Here is a 15,222-nt window from a genome sequence, read left to right as displayed (position 1 = left end):
ACACTATGGAAAACTACATGTCGGTGAATGCAAAGGTTGAAGGTTCCGCGTTGCGCGCAGGCTGCCGGCCTGGTTGAGCTCTCGGAGGACACTGGCGGTGTCGCCGCGCACGACCCCCCTCCCCCGCCAGCCCTCCCGCGGAAACGTGTGAATTTCGCGGGAAACTGAACCGGCCAGGTTCGGGACAAATCGCACATTGAAACATGATTTTGCAAAGACTTAATTATTAATTAATAAAAAATAATGTTTAATAAAATCCTGTGGAAAAACATAATTATAACGATTTGTTGTAGTGCGGCGGAAGGATATGCCACACCCGGCCGGATCCTTGCGCCGGTGTAGCACTCGTTGTATGGCGTTCGCCTCGTCGCACGAACTGCACTTTGCTGCGCGCACGGGCGCGTTCGGTGCACACGCTTTTGCGAGACGTTGATGAGGCATAGCGGTCTATGCGACAGAGGAGCATTGGCGGTCGGCGTCAAACCTAATACAAGTTTATTTCTTCCAGCAAAAGTAAATACATTAATTTTATTTTTGCCATTTATTTTAATATTCTCTTTGTGTCTAGATTTTTTCTCCGGCCTAATTTTTTATTTTATTTTTAAGTAATATTTATAAATTGTTATTGTTTTAGACATCTGAAACTATTAAGCGAAAAAGAAGAAAAAGGCATTGAAAAGATAATGAAAATTAAACAATTGCAAAATTACTTAGTTGTCTTTGATTTTGCTGGTAATTTTATTAAAATCAAATTAAACTAACATAAATATAATCCAATTTTTTGTCTAACTCAGAAGCATTTATTTTTCAGCTATCCTAGCTTTTTTGTTTGACTATTTTTTGTCAAATTTATATACAGATACTTCTAATAATTATGTTTTTTAATTGAAAAATATTATTTTATTTAAATTCGATATAATCTTATAAAAAATATTAAAATTGGAAATAAAATATTGATTCAATATTATTAATAATCTGTACATGTAATATTGATATTTTCGATCTATCGATATATCATTGTAGCCACACAATAAATAAATATATATATATATCTGTTGAATTTTATTTGAGGTTAAACAGTAATGTTTTAGCACCAAAGGTGCAGTGGCTGCCTAGTGGTGAAGGAAATGGTGTGGCGAGGGGGGGGGGGGGGGGGGGGGGGGGGGCGGAGTACGATCGGAACCGGAACTCCCCCCCCCGGTCTAAAAATATTTTAATATTAAATTCATAAAATGAAAAAAAATAATATTTAGTATGATATTAAAATAAATTCAATGACACAAGCATAAATGTTTAATTAAACAGTATTTTTAGATAGCCTAAATCAGTAATATTGAACACGTATTTTTCAAAATTTTCCCGGGGGAGGACCGCCGGGCCACCGCCTAGCTGGGGGGTATTCCACAGAGTTGTTAAAAGTACTCGGAAAAAGTAATTGGGCTCAATTACAATTACTGTGGTGATAATGTAACTAATTACAAGTAAAAATTACTTTATATAGAAGTAATCAGTAAAATTACAATTACTTTCCGCTACCATTTTAAAACTGACCTACGATTAAATTTTTTTACACTTTGTTACATTAATAAACATACATACATATATGTTTTGTTAAAAAAATGATTTCATGTAATGATTAAATTTATTATCTTTAATTAAATGAATAATATTTGAGTACAAACTTGCTTGAATAACATCAAAAGACTTCATACAAGTAGCTACCTGTAATAAAAGTAACACACTTTAAATTTTGGAATTGACCTCACGAAACAATTGCATTTTAAAGTTCTCATCAGATAGATTCCCTTTACCAACACTAAAAAGACGCTCAATGGAAGCACTTGACGGTAGCGATGTGTTAAATTTTAAAAATGCAGATTTTAGGATAGGGTAATGTTGGAGACATTGCAAGTCACTATGGATCTTCATTTTTGATCATAGACGTTGTGCATACGATCGTAGCACTACAGGCGTAAACTTATGAACTTTACTAATACAAAAGTGTATGATCTTGTTCTTAATTGTATTCATTATACGTTCCGAGAATAAAAGTAACGGCAAGTAAATATAAAGTATCGATTACCTTAATGTATCGATTACAATTAATTTTATGTATTCCAATTACAAGTACGAATTACATTTTTAAATGTAATTCGTTACAAGTATAAATTACTTGAAAAGTAATCGTTACAAGTAATCCGATTACTTGTAATACGTTACTTAACAACACTGGTATTTCATACCCCCCAGGCCCCCCGGAAAGGCCCTAGCCTTCTGCCTGACCCCCCCCCCCCCCCCCCCAGAGCAAAATCCTGGGCACGCCACTGCAAAGGAGTATATAATAAGTAATTATTAGCATCATGTCAAGGTAAATCTGGAAGGCACTTCTCTGAAGGAAAAAATTACTTATAGTTCCAAAATTGCTTTTAATTTTTTTTAAAAATTAATTACTGAGTGATGTGTCAAGATTCAAGTAGTTTACCTTTTTAACTATTTAGTTTAGGCTACCTACATTACAAATACTCTCATATCATTCGTAATAAAGTTTGGTTATATTGGGTTAGTTACCTCGGTTATTGTTGGGTTATTACGTAATACTGAAACAAAATTTGGCAAAATACTTCATATTTAAAATATCAGTAGCTCTTATATAGTATATGCAAGATATTATTAGTGGAAATTAAGGTGTCTGGAATCACTTGCCCACATATCATTAAGATGCCCCTTCTACTAGTGTGTTCTGTAGCAACAGCATTTTTTATATTTAATATTTTTAATGATTTTTATCCAACTATTCTTCTACACCATTGGGTTACTAAAGAATCCAGAAGTATCATACCATTCTGTATTTTACTCTTTCCAACCTTCCTTTCTGTACCGTTATCTCTTCCTCTGTAGGTACCTTACGTATTTCTGATGAACCCATTGATCTTCTGCCAATTTACTGTTGCAAAGGAAATGCATAGAAAGCATCGAAGAAACATTTTTTAACTTGGAGAAAGCTCCCTTTAGACCTGAGAAAGTGCAAATACTTTTTATTCACATAAAGCAAGCAAGGCTATGTGTTGCGATGAAGGTAAATTCAAAACGATAACCCTTATTCATAGGGAATTTTAAATACAATTCAGCGGGAAACCAAGTGAGCCAATTAGCAAGGTAGCCCTGTGGGTCATCCAACTTGCTTGTAATTCAATGACTACACCACATTGGTCCGATCTGAACCGCCCTTCCCTAAGCTTCCAGAAAGTTACATTTGAACTTGCAGCTGACCTCGGACCCACAGGCTGCTCCAAAGGGCATTTCCATCATCAGCGATTGCCCATCTCTCCATCAGGCATGGCATGGATATGGATTTGAGCTCTTTGGCTTGTTGTCTGCTCAATGTTACTTTAACAGTGCCCAGAAAGTACAAAGATTTCAGATATGTACCTATAACATTGCATAAACTTTACATTGCTCACATGAATAACTTTTCAATACATTACTATACTCATTTCCGACCCATGCAGTCACTTCATTACCAACCTCATGCAAGATTTCTTTGAGCCTTAGCTGTGTTCTAACTGCAACTGCATTGAATTCAGTGCAATTTTTTTTTTAATACAATACACATCTTGGGCCTAACATGGTCACAACATACTTGCTTACCTTATAAGCCCATGCAAGCTTCAGGGTCTATCTAATGTGTGTGTGTATATTTAGGTGCTATCTATGTCATGTCAGTGAAAATTATGCATTTTTTTTTTCATTCATAAAGATTGCTTACCAACTACATACACTGCAACACCAAACCAGAGTGACATGACTTTTACAATGTGAAACTATATATTAAACAACACATCCATTCTCTGAGAGATCATGTTGTGTTTTTCTTGGATTATTGTAGCTATCCCAGAGTTACTAATGTTTACAACGAACGATGAACCATTTTAATGTTAAGTCAAGGTAAGGGGGAAAAAAAAATTACCAAATTATTTATATAGTAATTTAGTATATTTATGTTTTCCAATTTTTTTTTACTGCATCATATTCAATGTACTTACAAAAAATCTTGGGACACATTATAACCCACTTATTAACAAGATTACATTCCATCAGTCTCGCAAACTGTACAAGAGACTTGCTCGTATCGGAGAATGCTCCGAGACTTCCGGCACTCTGCATTCCCAACGGCAGCATGTGCCACAAAGACTCTGCCTGCCACACGGTCCCTGTACCCGTGTGAACCAGCACGTTATACAGTTTGGTAGAAGGGCGTTGCTGGCCGGAAGGACAGGGAAGCGAACGCTCGGTCACAGAGATCCTCCGACACAAACAGTAACAACTAGTCAAGCAAATCCCCGGCAGGCAGGCACTCGAGATAACGTACAAGAGAAAAAAAATATGTACATATGAAAGTCATCAGCTGCTGTCGCCACTGCAAACATTGGACTCGACACCAAATGCCACAATTACCGCAAAAACGTTTTGTCAAGCCGCGCGCCAACTCAAATTTTAACTGAACATATGTAAAACTGAAAATTCAACATACCTTAAGCTTAAGTTATATATGTCGATACACATTTATACCTGGTAATATTATAAAACCATTTCTTTAGGCTTTTCAAGGGATAAGGAAAACAAGGGAGAATGCAGGGAAATTGAAAGAAAATTGGATAAAAAGAAATTTTCACTGTACAAGCACTGATTAGGATCACAGGTAAGAGTGGCAAAAATGCAGGAAATCAAAGATTAAAAGGTGCAAAATATTTTATAATTTGATTTACTACAAACAAGAGAAATACTTTACACATTATTAAAAACTAAAGAGGATAATAGTTTATCCGTATGAATATTAAATTAATAAATAATCAACTACAAAACTGTTAATATATCTAAATAATGTGTTTACTAGGAATTACATCTACAGAAGTTTATTAGAGGTATGTATTACGCCAACGAAGCACTTGAAGTGACAAGTTACAACGGCAGTCCGTGACATCATGCCAAAAACTGTATGTCACTATAGGAACTTCTCTTATGCCTTTGCCACAAAGAAAGGCAGCACGAAGTTTGAGCACACAACTAGAAGAACGGCCAACATCCGCAAGGTGGCAACAGCGAGCGTCTCGAGCTAACAGACTACTTCACACTCTCTCACACTACCCCCTCCCACCCCCCTCCTCAAAAAAAAAATACCCCCTTAGATACACACAGTTACTGTTGGGTTAACATTATAACATTAGCTTGTCTGATGACTAACAATGCACGCAGTACACTTGCAAGCAATCAAGCAGGGAATCCTGCTTTCAGGCACGTCGTCACCACAGGGTTGGAAACTAGAGACCCAGTTTGCTGCTCTGCCAGCTTCAACAAAATACTGTTCTTGGTATTCTATAATGAAACACACACTGCAATGTCACACACAACCTCCGGGAGAAAGATTAGCGACAACCAACAAGAAGAAAAAAAATATTTAAAAATCTCTCCCACGGCATTAGACAAATTATTCAGGGAGCAAAAAATAACTGCTGAAAGTAACAGATGCATTCCTATTATTGTCACGATCCAAGCAGCCTGGCCAAAAAACGATCCAGGTTTCCGACACAGAGTCCTCCTCAGGCTGGCCAACACAAGCACCTCACAGCACCAACATTCCCTAACGACAGCACAAGTTGTTATCTGACCAACATTCTAGTTTGCCACTGCCAAACTGGTGTGGTCTGCTCTACCTGCCTTTCTTCAACACACAGAACACACTTTCATAAACTATAAGCAGAGTTCTGCAATTATTCATTAATTAACCAACATAATACATAAGCCAAGTTATTCAGCACATTGCCGATATTCTAATATTGCATTTAAAAAATACCCAACTATAGCCTGAAATCATTAATTCTGTAACACATATTGCAGATGTCCACAATTATAATACAACAGAGTTTGCAAAACACTTAAAATTATGGCCTTAAAAATAACTCACAAAACTTATGCATAGAACTTCATTGTAATGAGAACTGCAAATTCACTACCATGAATACTGTCTAATATATTTTTTCATAATAAATTACTTCAAAGGCATAAATGACTGCATTGCAAATAAAATTCGGTGATGAGAAGATTAAAATGAAAACAGGATTTACCTTGATGAAAAGAGGTTGTTACAGGCTGATACTGAAGTGTTGCCACAACTGTCTCCAGGATCACCAACATTGCCCAGAGCTTTTCCCCCACTTCACGCTCTTCTAGCCATCTCCTTTTTCTTGTAAAATTCTCAATTCATTTCTCAATAAGTCTCATTCTTCCCTAAAGTCTTCTTCTGCAAATTTTTTATACTCAGAATGACCCACGATAACTACACGGGAAATGATGTTTAGGTTCACCCAGTCGCATACACACACGACAGCATGTATACGAGAGCTCTCCTCTCTCTCTCTTAGGGTAAAACTTTACAATATGGAATATGCTTACTCACACACCATTTCCACATCTGCCTTAAAGCGCTGACAACTTCCATAAGTAACGGCTAACTGCTGCATTTTTCTGATCAACACTGTTACTTTTTTCCCCCCCTAGGCTAACTAACTTTGTTCAGAAAATGGTCGAATGTGTCAACACTGCCTGTTATTATAAATCACAGACAATGTCAATCCAACTGAGACATTAGCTAATAAACGTGAATTTCGTAACAATGTTGTTCCACATTTCACACGTCATATAGTGCCAGCTAAAATTATATAACTAACTACAGGAAACAAAATACTATTATTAACATCTTTCCTAATCAGAGTTTTACTAATACATAAAAACAAACTAAGCATTTTAAGGCTCTGTTTCTAAGGTTAAAAACAAATCAAACAAAAAAACAGCCAAACTCTTAATACCAATTTTGTGCACTTCAGTTGACAGTAAATGTGCGTAGCTTGAATTCTTAATGGTGTCCGATGTGAACTGATATCTTTGTGCGCATTCAGAGTGATGGATGGGTTGGAAATAATAATTATCAATGTAAAACATACATACACATCAATATTTCAGGAGTAATGCACATATGTATGTACGCATCATGTTCCAATAGGAAACATTACTTTTTTTTTTTTTTTAAGTTTTCATACTCTGAAGACAGACAAGTGAGAATCAAACATTTGTGTTTTTTTAAAGTCATTCTTCAGTTTTCAAATGAATTATCAAAGAAATCTGTTTCACCGATAGATCAAACTGATCAAGTGATTGGTAGTATGCATACTTAATAATTATATTAAGTCAGCTCACAAATCACAACCTTTTAAAATGGATGAAAATTGAAACTATACAGATTAACAAAATCAAAATACTATACAATTTTTTTTTTTTTTTTAAATAAAATGTACATATTACTGCAATATCACAACACATTTTAAATTGATTAAAATAATTTATAATGGTGGTTATTGTTAACATGTGTATTATTACAACAAATACCATAAATACAGCTGCAATAAAATCATAGGTAAAAGCAGCGGCTTATTTATGTGATAAATCTCAGCAGTTCAACTAGGTAAATTAGAAAAGAAAACAAACACATAATAGTTGTTGATGTCCTACAAAGCCATATATATATATATATACATATATTATTTTTCACTCAAATGTAACTAAAAACCAGCAAAATAAAAACTTCAAACTATATGAGGATCCATGCACAAACTTTGCTATGAATTTTAAACTTGAAGAACAAGGTTGCTGTCTCAAAAGCGGAAAACACTTTAATGTAAGAAGCACCCTGACCATCACTTATGGGAGCTAGTTTTGGTAATTTGTGAGAAGATTCCAGTGCCAACCCAACAAACTGACAGTGCGTGAAGGAAGACACAGTGAATGTACCACATCTGGAGCCAAGGAAAGCAACTTCGATTAAAGCTTGAAACTTATCATCCCGACTACTTTCACACACGCAGTGATATTTTTCAGTCCTTTACAATATAAATTGCAATGAGAATACATTCAGATACATAATAACTAATATTTTAATGATTATCATAAGAAATTATATCCATATAAAAATAACTAGAGATGGAAAATAGTGCAAATATTTTGGTTGTGTTGAGCTGATCCAAATTCAGTAATATTACAGACAAGTTTTGTCCACACTTGGTTAGTTTTAGTAGAGCCCTTATGAATTTACTCAACATTTTTTTAACACCAATGAATAGATTTGTTAAAAAAAACAATGCATAAACCATATGATTACCGAAACAAAAAGTGTAAACAATTAAAAGAAAAATGAGCTCTAATTTTTCCACATTTTCTGCCATTAAAAAAACACATCTTTTATGACCAGAAACAAGAATGTTCTGCATTTTGACTAGATCATTAAAAATATGAAGCTACTAAATGTATCACTTTCGTGCTGCTACATTTTTGCCAAACTTTGGTACTATTGATTGATGCTGTAGTAGAAAAACAATACACTCGAGACATTAACATATTTTCTTTTTGAGTTTGATGAGTTACAAAATCTATAACATAAAACTGACAGCATTCCAAAATTGTGTCACTTAGCAATGTTTTTAAACATAGACAGCGGGATAAATATTTTGATGGCAATTTAATAATGTTAAATAAACAGTTCTTTAAGAAAACTATGTAAATGGTGAGAAAGTAACTATGAGACTTCAATGCTAAGTGTTGGTGAAATAGTGGTATGTAATTTTCTTCTTGTTGCACATGCCACAAATCAAAATTTAACAAAAATACGGTTAAGTACCATGAATTAGACTTTTGACATGAATCCGACCAACGCTACTCGTAAATGAACTGAGGGACATGTGATATAAGTATGCGGAGAAGTGTTGTCAAAATGCAAATACATAGTGCAGTATGTCTGTAAGTAACAGTTTAATTTACTAGTCCTCTGCAAGCCCTTGAACAGCAGTAAGAAGCGAGTGGGGAAGATATGTACAACTGTATTGACTAGGTTTTCTCTCCTAGCGTAACTAGAGACAACAGTACAGACAGCAATTCTGAACACCCGCTGAACAAGGCAACTGTGAAACAGATGACAATATGAGGAGTTTGCACATGCAACTTGAACCTCGACTAACCAGCAACCTGATGAAGCACGTGTCACGAGCGATAACCGTACCTCAAAAAATTAAGAGCAGAAAATAAGGCAATATGCACTGTTATTAAGAACATTTTGAAGCTTATGATTATGCCTTATGTAAACAAAAATAATCCACATTGTGATATTAATTAAGTTGATTACAGTTTTAGTGAAACTACAATTCGAGAATACGTTAATATTTGGGAAAGAACATACATGCATATATCATAAAAGTCTTCCCCACAAAACAACAAAATACTGAAAACTAATGTTAAATATTAACTAATTCACTGGTGAAAGTCAACTTGCCAGTAAGTAATTAACACAAAATTTAAATGTTACGTCCAAAAATACGTTAATTTTATGGTTATCAAAAATTATAACTGTAAATTATATATAACAGCAAAGCAATTAATGAAGTCCTTAAAGGTGGTAAAAATTACAAATGAACAAAATACATATACAATTAAAATGTCATACAATTAAAGCATTAACTGTTTCATTTGAACGCTTTATTACTATAAAATAAAGCTTTAGGAACTACTATATTTTTTAAACAAAAAGTAATAAAAATATAAAAACTTAATAAATATAAAAGCGGGACTCGTATAACATATTTTTATTAAAAACTGCAAGCACTAACTAAGCACCAGACTAATGCACTCATGAAACCATGACTCTTGAATGCTACAGCAGATGACTTGATGTTGCCTCAACACATCACTTTTGCTAGAAGGAGCTCTATGTTTACAAAGTAAATCTTCATTAACTGGTGTGGTTTTCTTCCCTTGCAACCACACAATCCTCATAATACAAGTTTTCCTTTTTGATGACTACAACACACCAACTTTAATTCATTTTCAGACAAAAAAAAACTACTATAACTGCAATGTCTGTAGATATTTGTACGTATTGAGTATTTAAACTTCTGTAACAACATAAATTTCATTCAACATGCTTTAAATTTTACCATAAATGTATCAAGTTAGTTAAGTGTTAGGCCGTGGTTATCATTTGCAAGACCCATTTAGCTTCGTTCACCATTCTCATGTGGAAAAGTCTAATAGCAATTTGTTACGATGACTAAAATAAACAAAATATTTTTACTGAAACAAAAACCTAAGAAGAAATCAAGTCATGACAAAGTAAAGAAAACAAATTCTTTGATGGCCCAATACACAAATTCATGTACAAACTTGAACAAAAAATTACAGAAAATAATTTTGGTCATTGCAAATATGTACACAAGAAGAAAATATAGTAACAAAACTCTACACAGTAATATCAGTATAATAATTTAAAAAAAAAAATGTACATAGTTTATATTCACAAAAAATTTAAATAAAAAAATTTCCAGCAACAGCTCTTAAAATATAATGTTTATTTATATGACTGTGTTAGAATATACTATATTTCTCAACATGTTGAGTGTAACCAGCGCTTGAAGTAAGCCTGGATGAAGAGTGCATTCCACTGCCCTGACGAGCTCTTCAAATGAACCAGGATGACTAGTGATCTCATTAACTGAAGCAACCCAGAATGAAAAGTGTTTTGGCGAGTGCTACGAGGAACCCTGGGTAACGTGCCTGCATGTTTTGTTCAGTAGTGAACCAACAGATACTGTCACAAATGACCAAGAAGCCTATAGTACTTCTAAAAAATATATATATATATATTTTAAACTCATATTAAAAAAAAGGTAAACACATATTGATTTTGAAGAATTTCTTCAGATGATACCTAACATCGAACCGAACATATAACACAAGTTTCCGGCATATAAGACGTGGTGAGCTCTCAGTATTAAGAACTACATACATATATGAAAAATCTGTACCTTCACAAAAAATACCATATTGTACCGAGTATAAGTTGGCTTTCATATAAGTCGACATATTTCTTTTAAGTTAAACATTTGGGAAAAAAATTTAAAAGATTTTCGGGGGAAAAAAAACTTGCTTTCAAATAATATACGTACTATACTTCTTGTGAACCTACTGATCACATGATTACACATCTTAACTAAAAATTTAAATATAAATTATTTTACAAGTTAGGGTTTCACATAAAAATTGCAAAAATATTTATTTAAATGAAAATTTTAAACTTTAATCTAACATTTACAGTCACTATCATTATCGCCATCACTGCAGCTCATTCTCTCTTCACTGCTTGCAATGTTATCCCGGCAAACAACCAACTTACAACTCATCAATTTGTTCTTATTATGCATGCACAATTTCACACCCTTGTAAAATTCAAGAAAATTTGTTAAAAACGCAGAATAAAATAGATTTGTATTTACGGTAAATGTACATGTATGTGCATGCGTATGTATTTTTTTTCTTCTTGCAATTCTTGAAATGCCCACATTCAAGTCTGGTGTGCATTTGTCTTCGTAAATTGAGAAAAAATTTTCCGACATGTTCGGGACAACATGGTACGAGGCTACTTGGTCTTGTGAAGGAAGTAGCAGAACCTTCCTTATCCAGATGCAATGTTAAAAACGTTTGAGTGGTGGATTCAATGGGAAAGCAACGTGAGATTACTTGTACAACTCACTCTCAGGTAATAATCTGGGACTTGGCAGTCGTGATGGATGGAGAGAGAGAGAGAGGGGGGTTATATCTGCAGACTGAGCCCTAGCAGGGAGGGTCGATGCTGGAAAGTGTCCACCCGCAGTTGTGTGAACAAGGCGGATGTCGGTTTCAACTTCTTTGCTTTTAAACTATGCAGCAGAGAAGAAGAAATTATACATATCACAAAGTAAAGCAAGAGACAAAACACCAACGGGTGAAGGTCGTAAGGGTGGGCACAATGGCAGAAAACCTTCTTGATTTAAGTCGATTCATTGCACAAACGGCTCCCTCATTGTAAAAGAAGATCTCCATTCCACTTCAAGCAAACAACTGCACAAGTACCAACATGTGTGCGGACTGCATGCAACCGTGACAGTTACCATCGCAGAAGACTACCTAACGTTAAGAGACATGCATTTTTTCTTACTTATGGCACAAAGTGGTATTATTTTTATTTTGCTGACAGAGGTGTTACTTTGCACATTTACATCAATTTTTACCCAAACATTTACATCTTTCTTTTCAAAATGACAATAGAATTATGTAATTGGACATCACTACAGCTAATCAATAGTACCAGCAGTACATACTAATGCACAGTTCATCAAAATATCTACATATATTATAATACTATAAAAATGGCATAACTATGTTTTTGGTAAGAATACAAAATGTTGACATTTTGGAAATTTTAATTGGTAGAAGGTGAACATAATTGTGTGAAAAGGAACCAAATACCAAATAGGCAAATACTGAAGATAATTTTAAAGCTTTTAGAATGTATTTCAGTTAAATATTACTGATTTGTTATCACAGGCTTAGTGTACAAGAAAAACCTGTATCCATCGTAGTTCAGAGAACCAGCACACGATCAAGATGTGTGCTGGCAAACATGAGCGATATTTGCTATAGGTACGAACTAACATCAAAAAGGTGGTCGGTGCATAAATAAAAATACCTAACCTCTTAAGCTAGCAGGATCATGATCACATAAAAAAATTAATTAAAAAATTAATTAAAAAAAAAACCACTGGTAAGTGAACCACCCATTTTCCCTAACAAATTGTTTTCTATTTCTATAATGATTCTTAACCATTCATCCTGAGTTCTCACTTCTTTAAAAGGCCAAGACGCGATCACAGGCGTAATGAACACCAACAGGCAGTACATTGCAATAACAGCGCAGGTTGCTTTTCTTTATTTACGTCCCCAACTGTCTAACAAAAACTTTTAACAAGTAAACAAACATGATCAGGAAATGAGAATAAAGTATCCATGGTATCACAGATACAGAAGAAGCACTTCTTAGTCATTTGGTTGCTGGTCATAAACAAAACACAGAATAGAGAAATCAACAAAATATCGACCCAACTATCAATTAGGTAGCTTTCCGTGTCTGGCTGCTAGCATTCACATAGTGTTGAAGCATATTATCTTTGGTGACGGTGCAGTGTTTTTAAACAAAAGATGATACGGGCTGATAAGAACCAGGTTATGGCCAAGTCTGCATGATTATATGTGGTAACTGGGTGAAGCCTTTTTCTTTCTCCACACAATGGCCTACGGCAGTTGCTTATAAACCAGAAACAATGACTGAAGTGTAGTGTTTGCACTGCGGAAACAGTTTTAAATGACTTGTGTTTTGTGGAAGCGACTGTGTTTAACAACAGAGTTTTTATTTATACATACTTACTAACCACCATCAGGCATGGTTAAGCACCATTTCTGCAATGTTTTGGGTTGAACAATACGACAAAGATGAGGTAAAAATGTGAGTTCAACTACTTTACAGTATGCTTTCTCATAACAATTCTTAACTACATATAAGTCAAAAAAATAGTTAGAAAAATAACAAAATCAGATATTTTTCCCTGTTTTCTTGCAATTTTTTGGAACCAAATCATTTAAATTTATGTAAAATCAGTTTGACATCAATTTTGCAGTCCAAGTTTTTTACAACCTTTTCTCAGTATTTTACAAAAATTAAAATTTTGCATTTTTCCCAAAACACTACAGAAATTCACACAAAAAATTCACATTATCGCAAATGCGCTAAATAAATGTCCCTTCCTATCATACAAGATGAGAAGCAGCTTTAACGAGCTCTAATCTTGCACATAACTCTTACCTTAATCAGAGGAATAATGGTATATGAGATAAAGACAAATTATAACAAGACCGATGCAATTAAAATGAAAATCACCACAGACACCAGCACGCGCTGTGCAGCCCGAAAAAGAACCACAGAGTTCACGACCTGCTCGCACTACTGTTACAAGACAAGTATCACCTCCGGTTGCAACCAGGCCAAGGCCACAGTCTGGCTTGCTTCGTCATCAGCCACATCTCTACAGTTTATCAGTATCATAGCAGAATCTTGTAAGGCTTTGCTCTTCTGAAAACAACACAACTATAACCACTGGTTACGAGAATCCCTGCAATTGACACTATCGCCTTTCGGTCAGGCTTCACTCGGATGGCAAACTAGAAAAAAAAACAATTTATGGCAAAATATCTGAATGCTAATGAGCTATGCATTATAATTTCAGAATCATCACTTTAATGAAAAAGCTTTACAAAAAAGATAAAAGCTGATCTGCATTTAATCTTTCTCAATACAAATAGGTGTAAAGGGGGAGGGGGAACTGCACAAATTTTATAACCTAACATATGTAATTTCTAGGAAATATCTCTCACTTATCAGAAAGTAAATTGGTCATGCAATTTACTTCCAAAATATAATCTATGCTATTAAAAACATAATTACATCAACAAAAAAAAATGCTACCAACTTGCACTGCGAATTTAATTTTTAAGTCCTGATTTGTATTTTTTTGACCAATTGAATGCTGATCTGATCATACTTGTAAATGTATTCTTGCGCATGTTCCATTATTCTATAATGTACGGCTGCATGTTGGTTCGAACAGTCGCTCCTCTGCTCTACAAAGTACAGAACCGAATAACCCACATGGGAAAAGATCAAACTTACATCCCAGCATTCAATTTCAACATCAAGGTAGAAAGCTTTCTGGTCATTGATGCAGCATCTCCAAAATATGACCTGTACCAATTCACAAAAACAATGTTCCCCTAAAATTTGAACAAATATAGGTAATAACAAAAGCCATTTTTAAAAAGATGTACAGTTATTTTATGCAAGCAAGTTTCAATCTCTTCAAGGGGTCTTCTGTACATTCACAGAATTATGCACTAGACAGGTAGAAGTAGTTTGTTTGAAAAACGATCCAACAGAGATGAAGCGAACGCAATGAAACGAGAACGAAGAGCCATGCGGTGAGGGATGTGGATCAGAGGTGTCGTCCCTGCGAGCGCAAGCTGCCTACGCTGTGGCGGCCGTGAACACTGTGGCCCGGGGGCGGAGACTAGTGGCTCTTCGCAGCCTCCTTCGCGGCCATGATGAGTGGAGTCAGGCTGGCGAGCGGCCTCGCCAACTTTAGGAAGGGGTGCTGCGAAACAAGCAGGAGAAACGCTTCAGCGCACGGTCCACATAAACTCCCGACAAGTTACTTTATTCGATAATTCAACATATTGTTACAGGACAGTTAATTTATGTTG

At 35.0% G+C, this 15,222-nt stretch overlaps 1 protein-coding gene across 1 annotated transcript in view; it reads right to left on the bottom strand.

Annotated features, from left to right (window-relative positions):
• Positions 1–3,974: 3,974 nt before the first annotated feature.
• The window catches only part of LOC134537436 (serine/threonine-protein kinase Pak), a 38,654-nt gene continuing 27,406 nt past the window's right edge, over positions 3,975–15,222 (bottom strand). The window contains exon 9 of the mRNA XM_063377865.1: positions 3,975–15,113. Within this exon, the coding sequence (XP_063233935.1) occupies positions 15,030–15,113 (84 nt within the window). The 3' untranslated portion in view covers positions 3,975–15,029. The remainder of the gene's footprint in view (positions 15,114–15,222) is intronic.

The sequence above is a fragment of the Bacillus rossius genome, chromosome 12 (genome assembly GCF_032445375.1).
Source record: "Bacillus rossius redtenbacheri isolate Brsri chromosome 12, Brsri_v3, whole genome shotgun sequence".
Lineage (NCBI taxonomy): Eukaryota > Metazoa > Arthropoda > Insecta > Phasmatodea > Bacillidae > Bacillus > Bacillus rossius.
This window is presented reverse-complemented; position numbering and strand designations above follow the sequence as displayed.